The 26,982-nt window shown below is 40.7% G+C and overlaps 1 protein-coding gene across 1 annotated transcript; it reads right to left on the bottom strand.

The window, feature by feature from the left end:
• Positions 1 to 2,119: 2,119 nt before the first annotated feature.
• Positions 2,120 to 25,468, bottom strand: clcn6 (chloride channel 6). Its single transcript, XM_080445783.1, has 23 exons — positions 25,362 to 25,468; positions 24,518 to 24,577; positions 24,109 to 24,174; positions 23,586 to 23,651; positions 23,240 to 23,306; positions 22,685 to 22,791; positions 21,188 to 21,314; positions 20,731 to 20,798; positions 20,450 to 20,508; positions 20,095 to 20,227; positions 19,231 to 19,344; positions 18,453 to 18,619; positions 17,302 to 17,419; positions 16,217 to 16,346; positions 15,505 to 15,658; positions 13,591 to 13,747; positions 12,749 to 12,855; positions 12,042 to 12,228; positions 10,129 to 10,289; positions 9,560 to 9,716; positions 9,339 to 9,446; positions 6,523 to 6,648; positions 2,120 to 6,376 (listed from the first exon to the last, which is right to left on the bottom strand). The coding sequence occupies exons 1-23, from the start codon at positions 25,437 to 25,439 to the stop codon at positions 6,296 to 6,298; spliced, it is 2,598 nt and encodes an 865-aa protein (XP_080301909.1). The 5' UTR covers positions 25,440 to 25,468; the 3' UTR covers positions 2,120 to 6,295.
• Positions 25,469 to 26,982: the final 1,514 nt, after the last annotated feature.

The following is a 26,982-nucleotide window of genomic DNA, read 5'->3' as shown; positions in this document are numbered from 1 at the left end:
CGACACAATTAGCCTGATTAGTAACTGGGCACTTTATAAACATGGACTTCTTTCTCATGGCCAAGATGTGGAAACCGAGGGCATAGGTGTTGTACAAAGTTAAATTCTCAGTGTTAATTTAAACCTGCAATCCGTAAATTTCATGTCCTACCTGGACATGAAAGACCACATTTCTACCACTCTCTCAATACCGGAGTTTCTGCAGGTTATCATTTTTAATTTAAGACTACTTTGAATGCAATTTTATAATTATTTCAAAGCCATATTGGCAAAAGGCCTAAAGAATATGAAGGAAAATCCTTATGAAATCTCTTGGCCCAGTGGTGACAGAAGTCTGTCAGCTGGAGATTATGGGACAATCTTTTTTCGCGGTTTCCATTTCTTCTAAAAAATATTCAGCTAAAATGGCCTAGAGCAAGGCCTTAATGCCCTCAATGGCTCAATGGCCATGGATATCAACTGAGATAATCGAGATTCTGAGATTAGCAGCGCACAGCACCCAGGTAGCAGGTCAGTGTCTTACTTAAGACACTTCGTCACCATGTTAGGAGGGGCCGGAGCCTTCTGATCGGCAACAGCTCTCTACTTCCTGAGCCCCTGCTGCCCCATTAAGGAAGTTAGAAATGGAAAGTGTCTCATAACGAAACAGTACTCAGGGGAAATGTTTATGCATATGAACTGACCCATCCCAGATAAATTAGAAGCAGAGAAAGGCTTTCGATTCCCAGGCAACTGCTCTCATGTCCTGAGCCCCTGTTGCCAAATTAAGCACTTAAGCCCTATAAACTTTTTTTTTTTAAATAGCAGATCTACAAGCTCACAATGTATCACGGTTCGAGCTTGTAGATCTCCTATTTGTTTGGAAAATGTTTGACACTTTTCACCTACAATGACATGACCCAAAGCAGGGGCATCGGGGTGAAAGGGGTTAAGGAGTGTTTAGAAAATGAAAGTGTCTCAAAACAAAATTGTACTGATGGGAAATGTTTTGGATCTGATAACATCCATTCCCGACACAAGGAGAGAAAATGAAAGTGATTTTCTTTATTATTTATTTTTATATATCAAAACAAAACTAATGATGGGAATCAGATCTAACCCTCCAAGACCCCGATATAGAAACAAAGAGGAAATTAGAAGGAAAATGAAGGTAAGCCTTCCTAATGAGCATCAACACCATTGCATGTGGCAATACTTTTTCCTGACTTCACATGCAACTCTAATGTCTTTATAAGCCAAAGGTCCTCATTGAAGCATTATCTTGCAGTGGGATTCAAATGTGTTTCATTCAAATGGCTTCAACCAACTAAATGCACCATTCTCCAACCAGGTTTATGTAAACTTGCACTTTTTAATAGATGGAAGCAACAGGAATAAGAAAAAAAAAAGAGGTGGTTATTGTTTTCATGTTGGTTTTGTTTTATAGGTTTTTTTTACAGCTTGGTCCAAACCAATTGTTGAGGGGAAAAAAACTACTTGAAATCAATACAGACTGCAATACAGACTTTACAGCCCGTACATTTCTTTTGAAATTGAGGTTAATGCAACATTATAGAAGTAACTTCAGAATCCAATACATTAAGACATTTCAAAAATTGTTGTTTAAAGCCCTGAAATTATGATTTTTGGATTTTATACTATTTAAGGATACACAGAAAACTTTCAATAAGGTATCCTCATCTTGGTCATGGGGGATATTGTGCTATGAGCTTCAGGCAGTACTATTTTTAACCACTAAATATCCTGCCTGACACCAGGGTCTAAATGTCTCAATGGAAGAGTAGGGAGACCACCTCCAAACACTGCAGATGTACTTCTAGTTACATTGTATTAATATACTCTTAACATACAGATTGGTAAAAACAACGTTAAGTTCCGGATTGCACCTTTAACTCTAAAGAGTGTATAAAAATGGAACCAAATGTAAGGGTCTATTTGGTTACATTTGTACACTCTTCAGAGTTAAATGGAAACTGAGGATTTAACTCTCCTAATACAATTTCTCATATATTAATCAAGGCAGACTCTGTCGAGGCAGACTCTGTCGGGGCAGTCTACCTGCAGACTAAAGGAGATGAATTGATACCATAGAAGTTGATTGAAACATAAACCACATGGATGGCTGTCAAAACAGAAGGACCTTTATTTTTAATGATAAAAAAGGCACAAGACAGAGGTCTCTCTCTGCTTTCTCATTCTATGACAGCGGGTTGATGCTTTGCCAATGTCCTGCATTTGTAGGCATTACAAATCGTTGCCGTCGTCGGCTGGAAACCTTGTATGTCCAAAACCGTTTATTATTGTAAAAACATTTTAAAATAGTGAAAATAGCCGATCTACAAGCTCACAGTAGATAGACTGCTATTTTCACACTCTTGTATGATAAAGTAGGGCATTACTTTACGAAAGAAAAAAAAACATACAAAATATGTTGATAGGTTTCTACCCGACAGCAACGAAATGTATCAACAAGAACAAGACAATAACCATCCATAGCAGACATACAGTTCTAAACACAGACGTGTGACAAAGGGGTTTGGCAGGTGGTATTCTGGCCTCAGAGTTGGAAACTTGCCATTTGTCCATCATTCTACACAGCAAAAATCTGTGAGTTAATTCAAATCTTAAGGTCCTTACACACCAGGAGCGTGGCAAATAAAAAATCTGAAAATGGAAAATATTTCACATCAAACTATTAATTTGGTGATGCCTCAATCATACAGGTTGATGCTTTTATTCACGGCGAAAAATGTATTAATCATGTCACTGTACTGCCGCGCAATGTTTGCGTCCTGTGTGGATGTACTCATAACACAAACAGCAGTTTAAGTTCATTCGAAATAAATCGCACATAATAAACGCTCCCGGTGATGTGTGATGGACCTTCAGCATGTCAAAATGGACCATAAGCATCCAATTTTACACGCTCAGAGTTAAAGGGAACCTTTGCCGATTTTGAACCAAAAATCGCAAGGAGAACCAGGTGGCATCATCCAGCTCCGACTGGATAGGCCGCAAAATCCTGAGTTCATGCACCTTATATACCCCGATGACAAGCATCTCATGCTGCAGAAACGCATACGCTACATCAGTGGTTCCAAACCTTTTTTCCTTGGAGACGCCACTTCTTACATCTGACACAAGCCAAGGTTGGGAAACCCTACACTACATCGTAGACCCAATATCTCAACACTCCTGATAAGGCTGGCTTTGAGACGCCGGTCCATTTTGCCTACAAATTTGACTGTCCAGATAACATGTGACCTCAGCATCCCTATTCTCGGGGGAATGTTTGCCAAAAAAGTCTAGAGGGTTTAAGTGGTTAAAGTTCTGTATTCCTGACATCGACAAGAACTGCAAGAACAAGTATGACCAGAAATCCACCCAGTGACCACAAGACATTTGTGACAGAAAAGGTATGACATACAAGGAGATCATAATAGTGTAAGTAAACCTTGGGAACCGACGGCTCGAGAGTCATGTGGCCCATAGGGCAGGAGCCTATCTCCTGAAGCACATCCCCCAGCCATGATGTACAAGTACACCCCCTGGACATGACGCTAGTATGTCGCAGGGCCTTATGCAACCCTTGATGCCGAGTGTTAAACAGGGAGTCATTGGGTACCATTTTTATAGTCTTTGGTATGACCCGGCCAGGGAGTTGAACCCAACCTCCCAGTCTCAGGGCGGACACTCTAAAAATAAATGTGTCTTCGGTGTATTTCTCCCATAAAATGCAGGAGGATGTGTCATTTCTAGGCGTGATGACTCAAAACGATGTGTTTGACACCAAGTATTTCACGGGAGAAATACAAAAGACGTTTTTGATAGGATATTATCTCACAACAGAAAAATGGAAATTAGATTCAAAATCGGCTACGTTTCCCTTTAAATTAAGATTCATCAGAATTTACAGTGCACTTGTAAAGCTCTCGCTATTCATAGTGGTTATGAAGAATGCATATATAAAACTGCGGAGCAAACAAAAAATATCTACCAGGACAACCTTTTGATACACACAAAAATGCCAATGCCACTCTCTCACTGAACCAGTCACAGTACAGTCAGCAAGTAACACAAATAAAATCTTTATAAAAATAATTCTCTTAAATAAGACATTAAGTAGACACATGATAACAGCAACAAAGAAGGAATGTTGATGTATACATGTGCCATGAAAGTTCATCACCCTAATATCTACATAATCTAATCTATGGATTTTTAGAAGCTGTACTCATAACAAGTGGTTTTTTGTTCCTTTTACTTGCATAAGTCATAATGTTTATTGGCTTTGTTGACTATTGGTGATTTTCTCGATTTCCCTTTTGCATGAGTCACCTTTTGATTCCCTTTTGTTTAAAGAAAAAAACGCAGCAATTTTCACCGTAAATCTCATTGTTGTGTCAGGAGCTGAATAATAGTGTGGCAAAAATTACTCTACCTCGTTTCATATCAGCTCACATGCAGCACGTTCGATGATGTGAAACGATGAGTTAAATACCATTTTGCAATGCCAACATCACACTGAGAAATACACAGAAGACATAGGGTATTTTTGCCACACTATATTATTGATAGAAAAAAATAGAAAGGCGTTTTTCCTTTAAGTGACTCAAAACCAATTCTACATGTGAGAATTTTTACCAGAAGCCTATTTGTTTGATGGAAAATTAACTGTACATGACGTTAAATATGTTTAGTACTTCATGTTCGACAGAATTACTGTAACTTATCCTCCAACAATGCCCCAAATTATTAAATAAAAATCTGGTCAACAAAACAACAAACAAACAAACTTAGAGCTTCCCTTAGACACACTTTAACACTGCGATTTACCTGAATTATCAATGAAAATATTTCCCCTGACAAGCTTTACATATTACAAGTGCAATAAAATTGTTAGAGTAATTAAATACGTCATGACTTGGTTATAAGCGTTTTGTTAGTTGAGCCGCGAAGCGATGCAACTATTGTGATGAGGCTGTACAATGTATTTGTGTGTGTGTGTGTGTGTGTGTGTGTGTGTGTGTGTGTGTGTGTGTGTGTGTGTGTGTGTGTGTGTGTGTGTGTGTGTGTGTGTGTGTGTGTGTGTGTGTGTGTGTGTGTGTGTGTGTGTGTGACTCTGTCCGCAAATTTGTCCACCAGAGTTTGCTGAAAACAAACACTGTAACAAACTTGGGCTGAAACTGACTACAAGATGCCAAATGATAGGCCATAAGCCGACTGGCTCAACTATGCACACCTCTAGGCTGCCATGTTTAGCATTGACTTAGGTAGCAGAATCTCTAAAGCAAACTGTCTATAACTACAAAGCTCTATTTTGCTATAATGCTGTAATGAGATGGTAATGATTTAAGTGCAAACACAGTATAATATAAACCATTTACAAAAAAACTAAGAAAATAAACCTCAAAATATACAGACAGTCAAAATTAAAAGTGCTAGAGTGACAACATTAATAAAGCATAGTCAGCGAAGTGAAGGGAAATTTTCCATCATGAATAAATCAATATTTCATTTTTGTGCACATACCTCTGTAAGATATTTCATTTTTGTAGAATATTGTTTTGTGCGCATAACACGGTAAGTGTATGGGAACAGTCAGCAATTAACCCATTCCAACCGCAGGATTCCTATACATCTGTACTTTTTTCCATCTACAACAAATCTCTTCGCCAAAAAGAGCAGATCTGGAGCAGATTTTGGTGTAGAGTGAAAAAAAAAGAGCGCACCAAGTAAACGTGCAACTCATGGTTTAAGTGGTTAATAACAGTTTTTCTGTCGCCCCACAATAACCACAGCTAAACGACTTTTTCATTATGAATTTCTAATCTAGAAATCATACGTCTAGCAGATGTAGGATGGCCCAAGGTAGGAGAGAACTTAATTGTAAAGAGTTATGATTAAGTCAGTAGAAATAAAAGCCTAAACAGATCTTTAGTGTTAATTAACCCGTAAGGGTCCATTTGGTTCCATTTGTGTTAAATTAACACAGAGGATTTGACTGTGAAAATGCCAGCAGGATAGCTTAGGATGCGGACTCTTCCTGAACATCAATGCAAGTATGCATGTATAAAAATCTAAATGTTCTACCCAAGTGGAATTAACCGCAAAGCAAGATACCCTGCAGCAAAAATAGCATGTTCCCCTGTTTACCATAAAGAATGTGTATATGTCTGTTTGTAAGGTCATACACGTGCATTTGGAATGGACGGGTATAGGCTTGTCGTGAGTGACCGGGTCAGAAATAGTCTGTGTTTTTGAATGATGTTGAGATGTCAACCTTCCCTGCCGTTCAGATGGTGATGTAGTGCTGTCTGAGCTTGGCCCCAAGGAACTCGTGGGTTAAGTTGTGCCTCGTGATTATTCCGACGATCTGAAAGAAACAGAGACAAGAGTTACAGGTGGCGTTACCATTATTTAATTAATTACCACAATATGCTGTTTTGATAAGGAGGCCTGCATTTTACTTGCACTATGACCAAGTACTACTCCTAAGTACTACTTTTAAGTACTACTGACCTCTCCTACGGCATTGACCACAGGCAGATGCCGTAGGCCCATGGTTCTGAAGAGGTTAAACACCTGGGACACATGTGTGTTGGGGGACACTGTGTAGGGACACGGGTTCATGTAGGGGGTCACGTCCTGCACAAAGAATGATGACAACATGCAGGATTTAGAACAGCAAAATGAAAATGAATGTCAGCAATAGATGCAATGGCATTTCTGACTGAAAGATGCTTTAGTTGTTGATGATGTTCAAATGAAAGGCTTAGGATTGTTGTAGACTAAATAATTTATTGGGTTGACTAACAGTCAAGGAATTTATAGACCAACCAATTAGTTAAATCTCACACTGCATTATTCATTTTTTCAGGAAATCCCCACAGTATGGAGAACAAATATATATCACCAAACCAATCAGCTAATCAATTAATCGACTATGAGGTGGCGGCCCTAAAAAGGTTTCATCCTACTCTAATCCCAGCAGTGCATACATAAATCCAATCCATCTCTAAAATTCATCCCCGTCTATCCATGTTTTACTTCTTCATTACGTCTTTATTTACTCAAATCAGTCTTGTGAATAGAGGGGAGATAACAGGGCAATAAAGATGATATTTTGTATCATTTTCTCTTTGCAGTTGAAAGATACAATGGCCCGGATTCATAAAGGGATTTACGACCATATTTTGTACGTACCGGCATTTAGGACAAATCCTACACCTGCAGTCGGATTCATAAAAGTTTTTTGTTCTGTGTTTTGTGCGTCAGGTGCGTACGTTCTCAGGTCAGCCCCGAGGCTGTCTTACCAGGGCTGAAATGTGCATATGTCTTTAGAATGCTTTATTCTTCATGCCAAAATCAATTACAACAGTGGCAAACCTCAAATAAAATATATATGTGCCCAACATTTGTCAACACATATATATAAAAGATAAAAAATAAATGTCAAACGATGTATTGCTTGTAGCCTATGCATAATATAGACATGATGTAGATTCCACCGCTTTTTATTTATTTTCTAGGCTATGAGTTGCATTTAGAGCTGTGTTTGCCAGCGGGTCATCTCAGCGTGTGTCACGTAATAATGAAAATAGGCTATGATGCCTTAATGAAACTGCGGAGGGACTGACTTGCATCAGTGTCCGTGCCGCGGTATTAATTTGTAAAGCCGACTGTAGGCTACTGTATATTGATCACATGAACGCCACACACAACAGCCTAATAAATATTACCATCTGATGAGGAAACTAAAGTGGATGAAAGCTCTGTCCAGAAGATGATCCATTCCCCATTCCGACGTAGGACAGTGATATCCAAAATTAACTAATTTAATCAATAAGCTCAGGTCCATAATCGGATAGAAGCGTTCACTTGTATGCCCTGGATTTATTTTCAACATCATCTTTGTACCTCGGTAAAGGTGCGCTATGTTCATTAGAAAAGGCTCGCTTATATAATATCCTTTCCACGTTTTATTAGCCTTTTATTTGGTAATGGGGTTAAACCTTGTAAACTTCTTTATTCTCATTACACATGAAAGCATTTATTATGTGATCCGCTTCCAGACAGAACAGTACGTTGTCAAGGCGATGCGACACCGCATCTGTTAGCTTTGGACGAGGCGGAGTTGAACTTCAAACTTTCATCAGCGTTGCCAGATGTTGTGAGAGAAATAAGCAACCAGGTCTAGGAAAACAAGCCCAAAAGAAGCAACTGGCACTTAGGCCATTATAAGCACTGTAATTAAACCGTTGTGAGCTTGTAGATCTGCTATTTAAAAAAAAAATCTTGTAATAAAATGTGGAATATTTGGAATATTTTTTAAACATTCTAACAACACAAATCTGCCTCCAGCTGGCACAAAACATGTTCAGATGGGGCTTATAGGGATAAATTAGCATACATATTAACTTGGGGGTCCATGACATAAAAATATTTGAGAACCACCTGTTAAAACAATTGAACAATTGTGAAGCAAGCCCAAATAACCAACTACACTTTAGAAACAAGCCCAAAAAACCGCACCCCACAGCTACCAATATTTACAAGCAACTTTACAGAAAAATAAGCCCAAATTCGCTTATAATAAGCGGACATGGCAACGCTGTTTAGCACGGTTCAGCACGGTGACGTTAAAGTTGGATGCTGTTGGACGCAGCCTTCCAGAGTAAATCATCACACCTGGTCATACGCACTGGTTGTACGCACGTCTCTGTGATATACGAACCCCTTTGGGAATTGCACGTCCGTTTGTGACTACCAAAATACGACCGGCCTTTACGAACTTTATTTACCCCATATTTACGACCCTCATTATGAATCGGGGCCATGATTACATAAATAATGGAAATTGGCGGAAACCTTGTGTAGCCCTGTGTTTCAATTAATCCAATGCAATTATTTTTTAGTCAAAAGCTCTTGTAAATACTTTATTGGTTAAATATTTATAGAATGCATAGACAGACTAAACCACTTTCAAATCGGTCGCACCTATTTTGGAGAGTTCATTAGAGGCAAATCCTTCACATTTGTCAATGCAACGCATTGACAACTTGTAGATACATTATTTTCACGCTACACTGTCATACAACAGAGTTTAGAATAGGACATTAATTTAAGGAAAAAACTACATAAAAATAAATAAATATGGAGATCAAAAGTTTCTGCCCAACAGTAATAATCCATTAAATTAAAATCTATCTTGTTGCTAACCCTACATCAGGAAGAGATGGACCGTACCACTATCATATTGCTAGCCCTATGTCAGAGTGAGATGGACTGTACCACTTCCAAGTTGCTAGCCCAAAGTCAGTGTGAGATAACTGTACCACTATCATGCGGGGGTTGAGGGAGGCCAGGTCCAAGTCATGGATGTCGGGGTAGCGTGGATAATCTTCTGTCATCTCTGCGTAGGACAATCTGGGCTGAGTGGCGCTCTGTGTTGGGAGACAGAGACATAAACAATATAAATGCTTTCCAAATACACCCAATCCACTTTCCTGAGGTGTTTCTTAGCCTGTGTGCGTGTGCGTGTGCGTGTGAGACTGACCGACTGGTTCTCAGCATAGCAGACCCCTCGTACGAGCAGGTTGACCAGCTGGGAGCGCAGGATGAGGCCGTGGAAGGTGAGCGGTCTGAAGCGTTCTTCCAGGGTCCAGTCCTCACTGGGGGACTGGTCTGGGTACAGGTTGGGGTAGGGCGCATGTCTGGAAAACACAATGTTGATTATAATACAGGATGCAGGACAAACAAGTGAAACGGGCAGAAATTAAAAAAGACAATGAACAGACAAAATTGGAACTGGAACATTATAATACAGGATGCAGGACAAACAAGTGGAACTGGAAGTAATTAAACAAGACAATGAACAGACAAAATTGGAACTGGAAAATTGGAAAATGGGTTCTCTCTCCTATCTGGTTGAAATTGGTAACCCACCTAAAACTGTATTTTATGTTTACTAAAGAGCTGGAGAGACAGGGAGACCCCTGTTACTGAACAAACACGGAATATAGAGCTCATTTTAATGAAATCTTTTTGTTTTAATCAAAAAATATCACTAAGTAAGTAAGTAGCCTTGGGGACCAACGGTGCTAAGGGTTTTGCCGTGTACAGTACCTTCTGTCCAACATCTGCTGAAGCATATCCTCGCCCTCCTCGGCGGGCGCCGCTACGGGGCCCATCTCGTCGCACACGTTCCTCAGCTCACTGGACGGGTAGGACTTCATGGACTGAGAGCGCCTCCGCTGTTCCCCCGCCCGCGTCAATACGCTCGACTTCTGTGATAGAAAGAGACAGTAGAGACGCTAAATCACAGAGACTAGAAAATAACATGCACATGAAAGAACAGACATTACTGTTGTGCAGACAACGGCTGTGTATGAAATCATTCACTTTTTCCTCCACTGCCTCTGTGTCTATGTAGAGGACTATAGTGAACTCACTGGTGAAATGAAGGAAAAAAACACCTTTGGGCACACTACTCCGGTCGCCTTTCACTACATCAGTGCTGTCACACAAAACATGGCAGATAATAAATAACAAGATAACAAGTATTTTTGTGCTAAATACGTATTTAGTGCTTGATTAGTGACCATCGGGTCACACCATACTGTTCACTATGCATTGTGGCCTTTACTAGTCTCTAATTAGACAGCTAGAGTAAAAAGGAGTAATCGCCAGGGCTAGAATGAGCCCTTCTAAACATGGGCTTCTGACTCCCTCTGCTGGTGATAGTTTGCAAATACTTCCGCTCCAAAGAGACAGTATATGGAGCCTGTGTAACCCTGGCTATAACCATCATCATACCATCTAAAAGTCCATGTTGTCATCTCAAACCCTATCCAAATATAATCCCTGTTGCAAAACCATCCAATCAGAGTGTATTCCTGCGACAAGGAAATGAGGATGCAGACAGGACTGCCAAATCAAGATCACTGAACAGCAACGCGACAGTTAACAGGATATCCTGGATACCAGAATATCCAATCTCCTCATATCAGCACTAAAACACTTATCCTTAGTACTGTTAACCTGCTAGTGCAGCGATTTCCAACCTGTGGGCCATATAGGTTTTGCAAATGGGCCCCAAAATAATTTGCAAAACACTACAATTTTAATCAGAATATAACATTAATGTTAAAGGGATTGTAGGCAACATTAAGCCTAAATTTGAAAAATACCTCTATATATATATTTTGCATTTTTTCCCCTCTATCAGCCACTATATAATGATGCTGGGGTGTTTTCCTGCATTGAAAAACACTCCTCTTTCTGAAATCCGTATTTTCCCTACTATTTAGGTTACACATCCGGGTATCCGGTCCGTAAATTCACGCACGCATGTGCGCATCCGTGCGCGTCCGTGCCCGTGTGAACTTTTTACTTTCGGTTTGAAAACGCTCTCAAACTTCGTTTTGGAGGCACATAATTTACTTTTCAGATAGCGTTTGGATAGAATTTAGCTGTTTAACTTCATATATGTGGTCAATTTGTCATGAAAGAGCCTATTTAAAAATAAAAATTCTGAGAACCGGCAGGGGTGGGCAGTTCCTTGAATTGTATCCGAATAAAGCAACCCATATTCGGCATGGCCCGTTTAGAAGCCTCCTTAACTCTATGGAAGTCCTCCCTGCGACACCCCCTGGTGGTCGGGGAAACGAACTGCAGGAGTTTTTTTCTTTGTTTATCTCTGAATCGCCTACAATCCCTTTTAATAATTCATGTTTAAAAAAATGACATGGTGGTTTTTTTCTTTTAAACATTTAGTTTTTTTTATTTTAATAAACATGCTCTGAAAATGCACACAGTCCACCCATCTGACTACTTAACATGGCACTTAACACGGCATCTGACCACTTAACGAGTGGTTAGATGGGTGGACCCGACCGCGAACACTTTTGAAATTTCCAAGTGGCCCCCATTAGCGAAAAGTGTGCTAGTGCATTAGCTGAATAACTTGACCTTGTGTCTCAAATAGGAAGGGGGTGTGTGTACAGTAAATGTCAACCAGCAACAGGTGCTACGGTTACCTTGAAGCGGATGTTGTTGCTGACCAGGATATTGCCCTTCATGAAGTCTTTCTCGTTGAGCCGGTTCTCCGTGACCACGGGGAAGGCGTGGTAGACGGTGGTACGCAGGATGCTCACCAGAGACTGGATCCGCGTGTGGGGGTACACGTAGGTCAGGTTGGGCTCCATGATGTCACTGGCGGTCATCCTGGAGCGGGACGAGAGAGAGGACACAGCTCAGTGAATAGAAGAACAGCGTTCGACATGCACAAGCAAAGCTTGGTGTTCATTTAAACCTGAGGCGGATTCTACAAATGCCTTCTAAAATCAGAAGATCTCACTCTTTCAAGATTTTTCTAAAATGTTAAAAAAATAGCAGATGTACGAGCTCGCAGCAAGGCACAAAGTGACGCGCTGTGAGCTTGTACATCTGCGTATTCTGGGCATGCCATAAAAGTCAAATATTAGGCGAATATTTGGCAAAAACAAGTGAACATCCATTGGGATACCCAAATGTTTTTGGCCACGGACCCCCATCTGAAAATATTTTGTGCCAGGGACCCCCTGATTAGATTTCTTTGAAAGTAGAAGATCTACAACAGCTTGTAGATCGCCTATTTCAAAAAGCCGATGTACTGTATATTAGGGTTACAGTGGTTACATTTAGCTGGGGACCCCCTGGAACCCCCTAAAAAAATCACTGTGTTACTCTGACCCATAAATCTTACTTGTCCATCTCAGGCTCTGTCTCCCACTCCAGCACAGGAACTCCTTTCAGTACTATGTGGATGTCATAGATGCCTTTGTTGAAGAAGTCTCCTGTCCATTTGGCCACCTGAGAATCAGCATAACAACCATATTGTCTGATTCATAGTTGCGCACAGGTGTCAGGCACTGAAAATAGCAGATCTACAAGATCACAACGCAGTGCGACTCAACTCAACACATAACACATTATCCTACTATTACTTTACTATATGAAATTGAGTTTTTGCTTAATTTAACATATATGTTAAATGAAGCAAAAACTGAGACAATGACTGGTATATAGTACAGCATGTAGGTTTGGTATGTTGAAACGGTTAACCATGTAATGTACACTTTTAAAAAAAGAATAAAGAGAAATCATATACATTATAAAAATATTGTTAATTGTTACAAGATTCTAGCAGTGTTACACACTGTTCTGTTTTTCAATGTGACGTCAGCAGATCTCAGACTGGATTTAACACACTAATTAGTTCTCCATAGGGATGTTAACAATTAATCAACCATCAATTAATTGCTAATAAGAATTTAATCGATTTCAGCCACTGCTGAAGACCCGAGGCTGATCAGCTCTTTTCGCCACACGACACCGCCGTACAAGGAAGTAAATAGGGCTTAAGTGGTTAAACTAACTCTTGAGGTTGGGTTGGCCAATCAGTGAAGCCGAGGCTGCTTGTCTCCCTATATGACACAGCTGCTGTGTAACCGCTAACACTCCAAGTGTAAGTCTACAAAATAAAAAGCCTTAATAGCATGCAAGTGACCATGAAATATGGTGGAGAGTACATTTTTACCAACATACCATCAGTGTTATCATGATGGGCAATCCGTATGTGATCTCATTGGTTGACTCGATGAGGATGACAGTCAGGCTGATGGTCATCCTGACCACGCCCCCAAGGAAGGCGGCTGCTCCAATCAGAGCGAAGGTCCCAGAGTAGATGTCCAGGCCAAGTTTTCTAAACATTTGACAGAAACAGTATTGAGACAATCTTAGCAATAGACATTAAGTCATTGAACATGAAAAAAAAAGATGGTTAGTTATAAACTTGCCTTTTCCTTTAGCTGATTACAGTATATTCACCATGTGCTGTTCAGTTTGGCTGCTTTTATAGATATTTTATGTGTTCAAATTTGTTATCATTATATCTATCTACCCCACGCTTTTATGCATTTTATTAATTTGCGTTTTATGTAATAGCTATGTAAAGCTCCTTGTTTTTATGCTTAAGTCAGGGGTGGTTAAGGGTAAGTTAAGGTAATTGGAACACATGTTTTGAAGCCCTTTCCGTTACTTTCAACCTGGCATCCCCGTTTTTGGTCAGTAAAGGCAAAACTTTTCAAAAACTTTCAAAAATGACAAAAAATAGATGTAGATCAGCTAGTTTTGCTATTCATCATACAGCAAAGTATACAGGGCTTAAAGCCAGTCAATAGAGTCAATAGAGCACGCCTGCTCACCCAGGGGAGATATAGAATTTTCAGGCAGTACTACTTGTCAACCATTAGTGGTCCAGACCACTATGTAAATGTCCCAATACAAGAGCAAGGAGACCAAATACAACATTGTAGCAGCATACTCTACCATACACCAAAAAAGGTGTAGCTTTAAGTGGTTAATCTCCAACCTGATGGGCAGATTTGAAAAGTAGCTTGTAGTGCCACGTAAAAACGAAATCACACGGCCTAATAATTCCTAATAATCTGTAACCACACAGTATTACGTATTATTTTGTTTCTAATCCCCATAATTTGTGTCTGCTAAGCAAAGTATAGTAAATGTTTTTTCATATTTTTTTTAAATTGCACTGGTAGATTGCACAGTGAGAATGCAGAATGTTGTGTCTCTCACAGTTATTAAGCATAGCTGTGGAATGACCAGTGCTAACAATGGTTACTTGCAGCTGAGTGGCGCTCAAAAGCCTGCGGGACAGCGGCAGAGGCCGGCTGTGGAAGTGGGTCAGAGAGACAACCATCAAGTGAGAAAGTTGTCTGTGCAGCAAATTCCACAGTGAGAGGAAGTAACTGGTGGTGGTTCATTTTGGAAAAGCATACATACATTCATTTAGTTGTTGAGAGACCCTTGCAGGTCCATTTTGGACTTTTACCGGATCATTACTGTGTAGGGATAGTTCAAATATATACTATACATATTTTTACAGTAGGCTACAACTTATTTTTAGATGTGTAATTGAGAGATTCAGTGATTATTAGACTATTATTGAATTATGAAAGTAATGAATAACAGAATGATCAGTTCAGCTACAGTATGTATATGGTATCAGGAATGATCATTGCCTTGGTTTTCCCACACAAACATCAAACGGTTTAAATGGTGCTCATGGATGGTCTATTAGACCAGCAACTGGACATACCTAATACTTAATTTATACTGACTCTGTATGCCAAAATTAGCTGATCTATACAATGGCACGCTACACTGTAATATGACGAATAGAGAAAATACCAGATCTACAATCCATCGGAACGCATTTTGAGCTTGCAGATCTGCCATTGTCGGGAAATGTTAGCCTGTTATGGCACGCCCAGAATAGGGACGCTAAGGACGCTCATGTGGTTAAGAAGACACTACACTTACATCTTTGGAACAGCACAGGCACACTGTAATCTGTCTTTTATGACATTTTCACATTCGTCGATGGGTAACAAGGATACTTGTAAAGAGAGTTGAGCATTCTCAGAACACTGCTCTTACATTTTGAGGAGGTTGGCTACAAGGCGTCCGAAGGCAGCGCCACAGAGCAGTGCAGGAACAAAGAGGCCACTGGGTACTGACGTGCCGTAGGTCCAGCAGGCCAACAGGAAGTAAAGCACGAAGAATATCGTCAGAGTCACCGGGCTGAACGTACCTACGGTACATGGAAAAGTGGGGTTGCACAAGCTTTAGGGACTCGTTATGACAGTTTTTGACAACATAAATATTCTCATCATACCATTCTGCAACTGTTAATGCCGTTTTACATCCAAATCTACGTGAATCGATTTGTTCAAAGCCTTTTCTGGGTTTCTGGGAGTACATCAGATATAGTTTGTGATTTTTTTTAAATGGCAACGTGGGAGACTTTCAAATCATGTAGATCAGCGGTTCTCAAAGTGGGGTCTACCGTCTGGGGACCCCCAGGGGTTCTTGCAGCGGTTCTAAGGGGTGCCTATCAAAATTAGTTTGAATTTTATACTTTGGAATCATTTCGATTAATTTTTTTTTAAACATTTTTAACACAAATCTTCTCTTTTGGGGGTCCCTGGCACAAAATATTTTGCAGCCACATACATATCAATTTGGGTGTCCTTGACATGAGAGTGTTGACAGAAGACATGTCTTGCTCCAATGGTGAAAATAGGACCCATATAATGACAGTCTCTGGGATGCATTGCAATCCCATGTTTCTCTTGTTGATCTATCTCACCTTGCTGGTGGAAGAGCTGGTAAATGGCTGCCTCCTGGGGGTTGAAGAACAGCGTGGCCATGTCATTGTACGTCTGGTTGGAGCAGAAGAACTGTCGGGTGGTGGCGTTTATCTCCTCACTGCCACGCACCTGAAAACAACACACAATACAACTTCCATAGGTTACGTACAGTGTACACTTGATTGATACTTTACCATGCTGATGTCATTTGGTTGACAGACATTCAAAATGTGATACTGCTGCATACAGCAAAATACAGTTGGTTTTAACTCTGACTGAGTTAAATTAAGACTTTAACTCTTTGACTGCCAGAGTATTTTCATAAAGTACTCCCCCATTGCCAGCAATTTTCGAGTTTTTTTTATTTTTATATTTTGAAAATTTTCATGAAAATAATTGATCAGACTGTTTTATAAAGACGCAGCACAAATCCGCCACTAGAGAGCAGCACATGACAGCCTGATCAGCTCCTGGGGTCACTGTTACCCTTCTTGAGCGATTAGACAGGGAAAAACATGAAAACGGAAGTGACGTCGTCCCAGATTGTTTTGATCGCCAAAATTACGATGTGATACACGACGGCGATGACTGATCGTCACCCAGACCATAGATTATAGAAGAGAATCTGTCCGTTTGTCTGTCATACCGTGTGAAAAACCGTTTGTTTACCTATTCTTGACGAAAATGACTGGGGGAAAATAATCAAAAACCGGAAACGGAACCCAGGACATGAAACCGGATGCAGATATGGGTGAAGTAAGTGGAACTCGAGAATAACATTGGATTTTAAGCAGCATAGCGCGATCAGAGATTAAACAATGAACGCAAATCCAACGCGTCAAACGCGTCAATGGCGTGGGTGGATTAAGTAGTAATTGACGCGTTTTCGAGTCAATGGCGTTTATAGAGTTAATTTACTGTGGGGTAGTGTTTCTCAGCTATGGTGAAAAAGTTTGGGAACTCAAACCCTGCATTAGGATGAAGGGGTCACAATAAGAACGAACTCCTGCAGTGCTTTCTATAACCACAGGATGCTGGATGGCGCTAATGAGCAGGTAGGCTGTAGTAGAGAAAGGGGTCGTACCTGCAGTGTGGTGTTGTGTGGGGTGGCGGTGGACAGATCACGACATTCACCCAACGTCATGGACGACACAAATATCACCACCGTTGTCACCATGGTAACCAACAGGCTTTCCAATACTCTGGAAAATAAAATCATGGTACTGTATTATAGATAAGTCAAATTAAGTCCTCAACTAATTGTAGATTCTGTATGTCCAATGATGACAAACGATGCACTTGACGTCATTGGGTGATATAGGATATTTTCACCACATCCCCCCCACAATGGGATTAGTTTCAACTTTGGAGAAGCTTCCCTTTAACAAAAATAAAGAAAAAGGTATACATTCATATATTTCAAAGTTTAGATTATAATATTTGTATATAAAAGACACTTGACAAATAAAATAAAACTACTACTACACAATTGCTAGCGTCATTTCGATGGCTAAAGCCATTTTAACAAAACCGATCTGTGTAATTAATCTCTGACTTTAACTGCTCTCATTGCACAAATCCTGAGAGATAATTTATCTCTGAAGAGAAGATCTAGACGACTAGATATGATAACATCACACCACGTAAAGCTTTATGGAAACAGGATGAACACACCTTTGACATTCAAATACTATTAACTCACAGAGTGCCAGAATTATTTCTGGCTATGTTGTCCCAGTGCCAGAGATTTTTTCAAAGTAAAAAAAAAGTGCTTAGGAAGCGAGATACAGCCTTTTTCAGTTATAAGTTAAACAAGGAGTGGATGGAGCTGCAAATCTTCAGATAATGATATCTTGGGTTCTGATTATTTTTTTTCAAAAACACGTCAAACACGTCATTGGCACGTTGCGCCATAGCGGTAAAACATGTGAAACACGTCAATGGCACTCAATGAGTTAAGCCTGATTTATACTTTGTCGTATGGCGGAGCTCACAAATGAACTTTGAATGTTGCCAATTTTCTTGCGTGCGACACCGGTGTACGGCAAAGTGTAAATCTGGCTTTAGCGAGGTGAGACATGTGCATGTGTGTGCGTCTAATACCTGATTTATAAAGTTGTTGTGCGCTCCGTGTCGCGCACCGCAAATATCTGATATACAAGTTCACAACTTATCGCGCTGCGATCAGCTATTCCGGTGTGCGACCGAGCAACTAAGTAAATCACCCGTACTTACCTGATGAACTTGGCTTTAGGGTGGATGTGCTTCATGCGATACTTGGAGAGTCTCCTGTTGATGCAGTTGAAGAACGCTCCCAGCAGGCCTCCCACCACGCCCATTAACACAAAGAAAGCAAGGTCCACTACCGTCCACAGGTGGCAGTTCTTATCCCCTTCTGTACACTAAGGATGAATTGGCAATAAGGATAATATCTATATTTTACTTTTTTTGTTTTGTTTACAAATTGCTACTAAAGTCAATGAAAACCATGCAAGTAAAAGCATAACAACATGGAAGGATCGGCAAGTGAATGAAACAAGAATCAAAAATAATAATTTGGATGATCTTTTGAATACATGTGACATGACTTATGACGAACATAACAGATATTGTATAATGCTGCTATAATTTGTATTATGCTGCTATTTGGGAAAGTAAATGTAAATTGTAATAATAATAATACCTGGAATTTATATAGCGCTTTTCTGAGTACTCAAAGTCGCTTAACAATGCTAAACTAAGTGGAACACAATCAAAACAAAACAACTTTAATAAGAAAAAAACAGAGAATAAAAAGTTAAAAGGCTGCAGAAGGCCAGGGAATAAAACAAAAGTTGAGACTAGACAATGACGTGATGATGGCAGTATCTATGGTCCAAAGTTTAAGCTACTAGTGTAGATTGCTCCAGTCTGGGGGTCCTACTGGCACATGTGCACACAAATACATATTTTTTAGTTGTGACCCGGAGCCGTAAACTCACGTACATTACACACACAAACAGTAAAAACTTACCTTAAACTCTCCGAAGTTGAGCAGGCCAGGCAGCTGGAAGGACCCCCACTTGTTGTAGTAGATGCCAGAGCGAAAGAAATTTAGGGTGAATGTGGCAGACATTGAACAGAAGAGCTGGGGAAGAGAAACACCACCGATTAGGACTATTACACAGTACACTCTGCTTTAGACTAGAGAAAACAGAAAAGCACTTATATGCATGACAATATCAACAGAGGGAGAATCCCCAGACATTCTACATGACATGAATCATGGTTTTGGTCCTGCATGCTGAGATACAACATAAAAGGCCAACACACAACTTTTATCTTTTGATGTGATACCCGTTTCTCTCCACTGCTGTGCTGCTGACATGTCCCCAGCACACCTCATTCACGAAACATGCTTATTATCATATCTGTTTTCTTAAAGTGTGATGCTTACCATCTTGATTAACGCGAACCATTTACAGCAAATTGTTTATTGGATGTTACAACAAATTAATTACTTAATCCGCTTAATTAAAGTCTTTCATCAGCACAAAATGTTTATGTTGAAATACAACAGAATAAACTGTACATAATACATAGGAAACAGTCATCAAGAGAGTATTAATTGATGTCTTTTGATAGCAGGGACCTGTTCAAATGACTCAATATTGATGAACTGCATGGCCTGTTTCTCAACTTCTCAACTGTAATCAGAAACGGTGTTATCAGGAATCAACAAATTTGTTACAGTCGTACACTCCTAGAGTTACAAATGGGTAAATCAACACCGATTTTACAGTGTATGCATGCTACAGAATGATAGCCATTACACTTAATACAGTACTTATAGCATTAGTTTGGGGACATTGTGAATTTAAGGGGTGACTATACATACCACTTTCCAGGTGAGGGCCTGGTTCCAGAATGAGGAGCCCTCCTCCAGACTGAACAGAGTGCCCCCTATGGGAGCCCCGAAGGCAGCCGCCACCCCGGCAGCAGCCCCGGCTGACACAAAGTCCCGCTTGTCCCTGGAAAAAAGATGAAATGCTACATGAGGGGCATTCGGTACAGGAAAAGGCATTTTCTCTAGCGCCAACCGTAGGGGGGGTGTGTGTGTGTGTGTGTGTGTGTGTGTGTGTGTGTGTGTGTGTGTGTGTGTGTGTGTGTGTGTGTGTGTGTGTGTGTGTGTGTGTGTGTGTGTGTGTGTGTGTGTGTGTGTGTGTGTGTGTGTGTGTGTGTGTGTGTCACACCTGTCACTGCGGAAGTAGGGAAAGTCAAATTTGATCTTCTTAAAAGTGATGCTCTGAAACTGAGTGAGAGAGATAACTGGTCAGTGGGTGCACTTTAGACACACAATGTCTTTATGACACCACAATGTCTTTATGACTCATCTCAGAGGGACGCTGTCCATTTGCATCAAACACTAGGTGTTATCACGCTAGGTTGTTCCAAGTTAAATAAAGAAATGAAACGGTGGAACCTAAGATATGTGGTTTCCAGTATACTATGAGTGTGTGTATATACTCTGTACCTGGGGGAGGCCAGCTCCCACGATGGCCCCACCGTGGATCATTGGGCCCTCCTTCCCGACAAACATACCTGGCAAATCACATTGAGTCAGATGTACAGTCATCACTGTCAGTGATTCATCACAAGTACAAGACATTTAGATGGGTCACACCATCCGTTTCTTTGTCAATGCCACATGATCAGTGTCCTGGCAACAGCCGACTTGCTCCCCTGCTCTACACCGCCTGGTTTATTAGTATTCTCTTGTTATGTGGTTTTATGATGTTTTTCCTTTTTATATGCAGTCAATGATGACCCAATGTACTAGATAATGCAATGGTTCCTTATCCAAAATGTTCTTAGACTGTGACCCCATTCACTGAAACCACTGGTTGAGAACATAGTATGTCAGAAAACATGGAGAAGCATTATCAAATCACAGAAGGTGATGACAAGAAATCGAGTGGTGGATCACATGCCTCCAGCAACAGCAAACAGGACCCCGATGGTCTTGCAGAGGAAGGTACGTAGCCGCACGATGCCGGGAATCTTCACTCCGTTCAGGTAGCTTTTGATCTCTGGGATTCCAGAGCCTGCAGCGACTGGCTGGAGAGATAAAAGGAAAAGCATGTACAGGTACAAGTGAAACCAGAATCGGCTATTGTTCTTCAGACAGCTTGAAACATTCTGTGAGCAGAATTATGACATGATCTAGTATAGCAGATTAACATGGCAGCTTGGACAGTCAAACACACAAAAGTAGTGCATTGTCATTAAGTAATTATAAAAATGATATGCCTGGCTGTGATCGTGTCTACTATGTGGTTCTCCAAATAAAGGGGAAGAGAGATGAAATATGTATTTTAGATTGCGGCCTGTGACCTAATATGAGTTTGATACCCCTAGTTTAATGTGATATGTACAGTGTGTTGATGACGTCATGCTTTTTTTTTTACTTCTAAATTTTTATCCCACGATTTTGTAACCCTATTTTTTACACCCAGTGCCAATTGTCTATGTAATCCTGGGCACTACCTTCCCTCTGCCAACCTAGGGAGGCCAGGGCCGAGCTCATGCCTCCTTCAATGCATGAGAGCCAACTGACCTTCTTGTCACCCGACAGGGGAGAGTTTCCCCGGTAGGACGTAGCGCGTGGAAGGAACACGTTATTCCAACCAGTTCCTTTCCCCTCCATCAGGCGCCCCGGCTGACCAGGGGGAGGCAGTATAGTGACCAGGATTACTGCATGTTTTTGTGAGGGTACCTACCCTAGGAGACACGGGGAGAACATGCAAACTCCACACAGAAAGGCCCTTTCGCCAACCCCACCTAGGGTATGGGCACTGATGACGCGGAGGAGAGAACACGCCCCCAGCGCCCACAGCGTCCCCTGCGGGAATCGAACCCAGGACCTTCTAGCTGTGAGGCGATGACGTCATGCTTAAGGCCAGAACTGTGGTGAATAATCAATGTAGCACCAGAACAAATTCCATCAGCCTTTGCTGTGGAGTGATGAAAGTATCTTAACCTTCTTAGTATGAATCTAGCAAAACTGGTTCTATCCAAGACATGGTTGCAGAGCCTGTTTTAATGGCCTAAAGAACACATGGCTAGATGGGTAACCCTTAAACCCCTTGTGTTCAAAAAGGCTCAACAGATGGGGTTGATGTGACTCTTTAAGATATTTTTTCATGGCGTCTCTGCAGGAGGATTGCCTGAGTTGTGTCTCGAGCTAATCTCACAAACTGCCATGATTCGATTTTTATATTTGTCCACAAACAAAGTGATAATGAATCAGTCTAAGAAATTGTATAAAATGTAGATAGGGACTAAGGGAGGATTTTCTACCATCTCTACAATATTTTAGGAAATGTTGGTGCCACTTATTATAAAGTATTTAGTGTGTAACTTCACATTCCAAAATGTATTTCTCTCTTTCTTTAATTTATCTAAGTTTTATAACAAGGCAGCCTTACCTCAACGAGGACGAGCACACTGGCTATGAAGACGAACATCATGTTGAAGGCCAGCAGCTCCAGGAGAGACAGAGCAAGGCAACCCTTCTCACTACATTCCTTTACAGCTACAACATTCTGGATAAGGTAGAACAACTCCCAACATAGTTTACCACAGCCTTGTAATAAAGAGTGGCAATATGGTGCGAGTGTTTAAATGCATGTTTTCAATGTTTGTTCATTTCCTGAGGTCATATTCATAATACAATATACTCTGTGTCTTCATGTTCCAACCACAAATATTCCTGTATTAGTAAATACAAGTTCTTAATATTACCATATAAAAGTAAGCTGATGGAAACAACTGATGAGTGAAATATATAATAGCACATCCCAAATAAATCATTTTGAAATTCCTCTCTCAGGACAAGTGCTTATTAAAGGTTACTATAAACAGAATAATGTTTACATGAGACAACTCAAAAGTTGACTACTTGTGTATTGTACACAACAGTGGGATTATTGATGTGCAGGTGAGCTCAGTTTTATATGTTCTGAAGCGTTCAGAAAGGATACAGTTTCCAACCAATGTGTATTTGACATGGGTGAAGAGGTGTACGAAGAAGTCCACAAACAAGCCCACCTGAAAAAATGAATATAACATTTTCTGTTTCTTTGCACTGGGAAAGGTTTGATTATACTGTATGATAATGCTTGATTTATACAGTCGGAGTTTACGTGTCGTACACTGAAAATAGCTGATTTACAAGCTCACAAGGTGTCATGCATACACAGTGTGAGCTTGTAGATCTGCTATTTTCAGTACACGACAGACATAAGTCATAAAGAGGCACTGGACCAAGTTTGGAAGCGCCAGACTCTATTTTGCAAAACAATTTCAGATGGCATGAACATTACGTACCAGACCGACGGTGACTCCAATAACAAACACCAGGATCCACCGTATGGCTTCATACTTCTGGGCTTTCTATTGACAGACAAGAAAAGGGAAATCTTTCATTTAAAAAAAAAGAAGTGAAATGGATATTATCCATCTATAAATTCCAGGAATCAATGTACTGTATGTCCTTCGCATTGTCATCCAATCAACTTAGCAGGAATATTGCTAAGGAGTGAAGACCAGTGTCGAGTGTGAAGTCGACCCGATGAGCGGTTCTTGAGAATGCAGCAAGCAGCCATACAGCGGTTCTTGGCACTGCAAGCAGTAGTTCAGGTGGCCAAACAATCGGCCTGCTCCGGCACGATTGGGAACGCACTCTGAATAGCCATGTCCCGAACGGGCATGCCCCCCGACACACGATGCAAGCACAACACCGGGATCCAAGCAATGGCCACATTTCGAATGAACACACCCCAAACGGCCACTGCACTAGCTCAAAACCATGACAGATGTTGCTGTAAATGTAATGACTGAATGGACCTACCTTATGGTTCATTCCCTCCAGGACCTCCGCAAACGGTTCATTGATGCAGCGGTCATAGTCAAGACTCTGTCGACCGAAGAAATAAAAAGGTTGAGTAAAATAAATTTGACAAAGAGTTCCAGTGCCAACTTGCTGATTGACGCATATGTATCCTGGTGCAGTAGGAAGTGACACAACAGGGTTCTTTCCCTATCTGCAATTGTCTCATCTGTTCCCATGAGCATAATGTAGCCAGCTTAGTTTGAAAACAGGTCTCCAACATAACAAACCAAAACTCTTCCTCTCATCCAAATAAATCACCTTTTGCACAATTATGCTTGTGGTCTTCAGGCAGGGCTACTCTTACATTTAGAAAAGAGGCATTATGTAAACATCCTGATCCAGCACCTGACCTTCCAGTCTCTCTCACCTCATAATCTTTCCTTGGCAGAATCTCCTCCTCCTCATCTTGGGTTTCGGCCAGTATTGCCTGCAAGAGGAGAATTTATGCTTTGACAGATACAGAAATACAAGACATACAGGAATACAGTTTACAGGAACCTAGAAATGAAACCAGGAAACAAAGTGCAGGCAGCATTGCCCAATATAAAATGTTGAAAATATTATAATATTGATCATCATCACAGTGTACTAAGCCAATGTATTTTTTACTTAAGGAGTTTTGACCCAAAGGAAACCCACCCCCACAAAGCCCCTACAGCCCCCATGAGACCCAGACCATCTGCCAATATCAGCATCATTATTTTCCCAGTCTGTGTGTCCTAGGTCAGGTGGTGATGCATTAAAACAGTATGGCTTTCAGGATAAGAGGGGTGCATAACTGCTTCAAATGTTGAAATGTATGGTAGTGAAATAATGTTATTATGGCCTCTGGGTACTGATTTGTCCATAATATCTGTGACCTGAATGAGCAATGCATGCAGGACATCTAGATTTTGTTAGGTCAAGCTGCACACATGGAGAGCTAGTCAGCGAGCACAACCCTACCAAACCAAAAAGCATGGAGAGCTCCGCAGAACCATGTTTGCACTATTCCATCATGAAATTGACACTACAGTTTTAAGCACAATGACATTACAGAGAGAGAGAGAGAGAGGGAGGGAGAGAAAGACAGACAACATACACAACAACAGGGTGGACCCAGCCTGAGAGCATACAAGCTCACAACTTAACTACTTTCCCCAAGATTTTCCAGCGCATTTTACTATGTTCATTTGGGTCTATGGCATCTCTCAGTTAGTTGCTTTTCTTACCAGTTCCTCGGGTGTGCGGGTCTCTCCCTCATTGCAGCAGCAGCGCTGACAGCAGAAAGTGTTTCCACAACACGCCATCTTCACTGTGTTCTCAGCATCATCTCTCTTCTTCCCACAGTCATGTCACGTGACCAGACACCGACGACGGGCAGCTTCACGCGCGTCAAACCTGCGTTATAATCACACATGCTATTCATCAAAAATGTGGAATGCCCTACCAAAAGGAAAGGAGTGTAAAACCCTACTCACTTTCAAAACTGCCCTAAAGATACACCTTCAGGAGGCTGCAATTCGAAAATGGCCCCTGTCCAAGTCTTAACCTCCCCCCTCCCCTTTAGTCAGGGGATATTAGCAGAATATTTTCCAATCTTGGAATAAATTCCTTACCCAAAACAATCTTCGCCAATGTGTTTGTAAAGGTGTCTAGTAACACATCTCACAAAGACTGAAATGCAGTCCCCCTAGGAGAATTTTTGACAGCTCCTTAAAGTTGGGGTACCCACCATAACCTTGGTTTAAAAAAAATCCAAAAAAAAATCAAAATGTAATTCTGTTTTAAGTAGCATGTGAGGGGTCAAACTAGGGTGTTTTTATGATTCTGAATCCATTGCAAGCATTTGTTTTGCACCAAAACCACTCCTTGGGCTAAAAACGGCCATAGCCATCCTTTTCCAGGTATACTTTTTGTGTAAAAAGACCATTGAGATTGGGCCGTTTTTAGCCCAAGGAGTTTTTTTGGTGCAAAACAAATGCTTGCGATGGATTCAGAATCATAAAAACACCCTAGTTTGACACCTCACATGCTACTCAAAACAGAATTAAATTTAGATTTTTTTGGGGGATTTTTTTAAACCAAGGTTATGGTGGGTACCCCAACTTTAAGGAGCTGTCAAAGATTCTCCTAGGGGGACTGCATTTCAGTCTTTGTTAGATGTGTTACTAGACACCTTTACAAACACATTGGTGAAGAAATGTTTTGGTAAGGAATTTATTCCAAGATTTTTTTAATATCCCCTGACTACCTTTTTTTCTTCTCTTGTACATATTTTTCACTCTTCATACCACCAGTAACCTGTAAGCTGATTGTATGACGTTCTGTATAGTAGTGTGTATATCCGTCTGTCACTTATATGTCATCATGATTTGTGTGCATGGGGATCTCATCTTAAACAAGCTCAGTGCTTAATGAGTCTTCCAGTTTAGTAGACCTTGTATTGTGAATTTGTACTTCCATGTACTGTTGTTCTCATGTCTTACTAAATAAAGTACATAAATCAATCAATCAATCAAACATCGTTTTATTTCACTTATTTGTTGAAGTGTTATGTGACATGCATGCTGGATGTACAATCACTCACATGCAGTTGTTTACACACAGTTTTTTTGAGGACTGTATAAAATGACAGGTGTTATGGGTACATTTTGAGCTGCTAGAGAGAAAGTAAATTGATATTCCTACGTCTCTCGTTTTACTGTCTATCTATGGTCTCTCGTCACGGTTGATTTGACTCCGGCTCCCACGAGGTGCATTCGCACTGTCATTGGCTATACTTGTTGGTTGTTAAGGAGACAGCTGAGCGTAGTGTACAATGACAACGTTTTTCCCCAGTGTTGTTGTTTC

The sequence above is a fragment of the Gymnoscopelus braueri genome (assembly GCF_963280865.1).
Source record: "Gymnoscopelus braueri genome assembly, chromosome: 12".
NCBI lineage: Eukaryota > Metazoa > Chordata > Actinopteri > Myctophiformes > Myctophidae > Gymnoscopelus > Gymnoscopelus braueri.
This window is presented reverse-complemented; position numbering and strand designations above follow the sequence as displayed.

Bases quoted from the DNA above. Each gene is read 5' to 3' on its own strand.
- clcn6 (XM_080445783.1), bottom strand. From the start codon at position 25,439: ATGGCGTGTTGTGGAAACACTTTCTGCTGTCAGCGCTGCTGCTGCAAT. The intron at 17,420-18,452 runs GTAAGTACGGGT...TTTATTTTCCAG, and splicing joins CCTAAAGCCAAGTTCATCAG to AGTATTGGAAAGCCTGTTGG. The intron at 6,377-6,522 runs GTCAGTAGTACT...TGTTTCTTTCAG, and splicing joins TGGTCAATGCCGTAGGAGAG to ATCGTCGGAATAATCACGAG.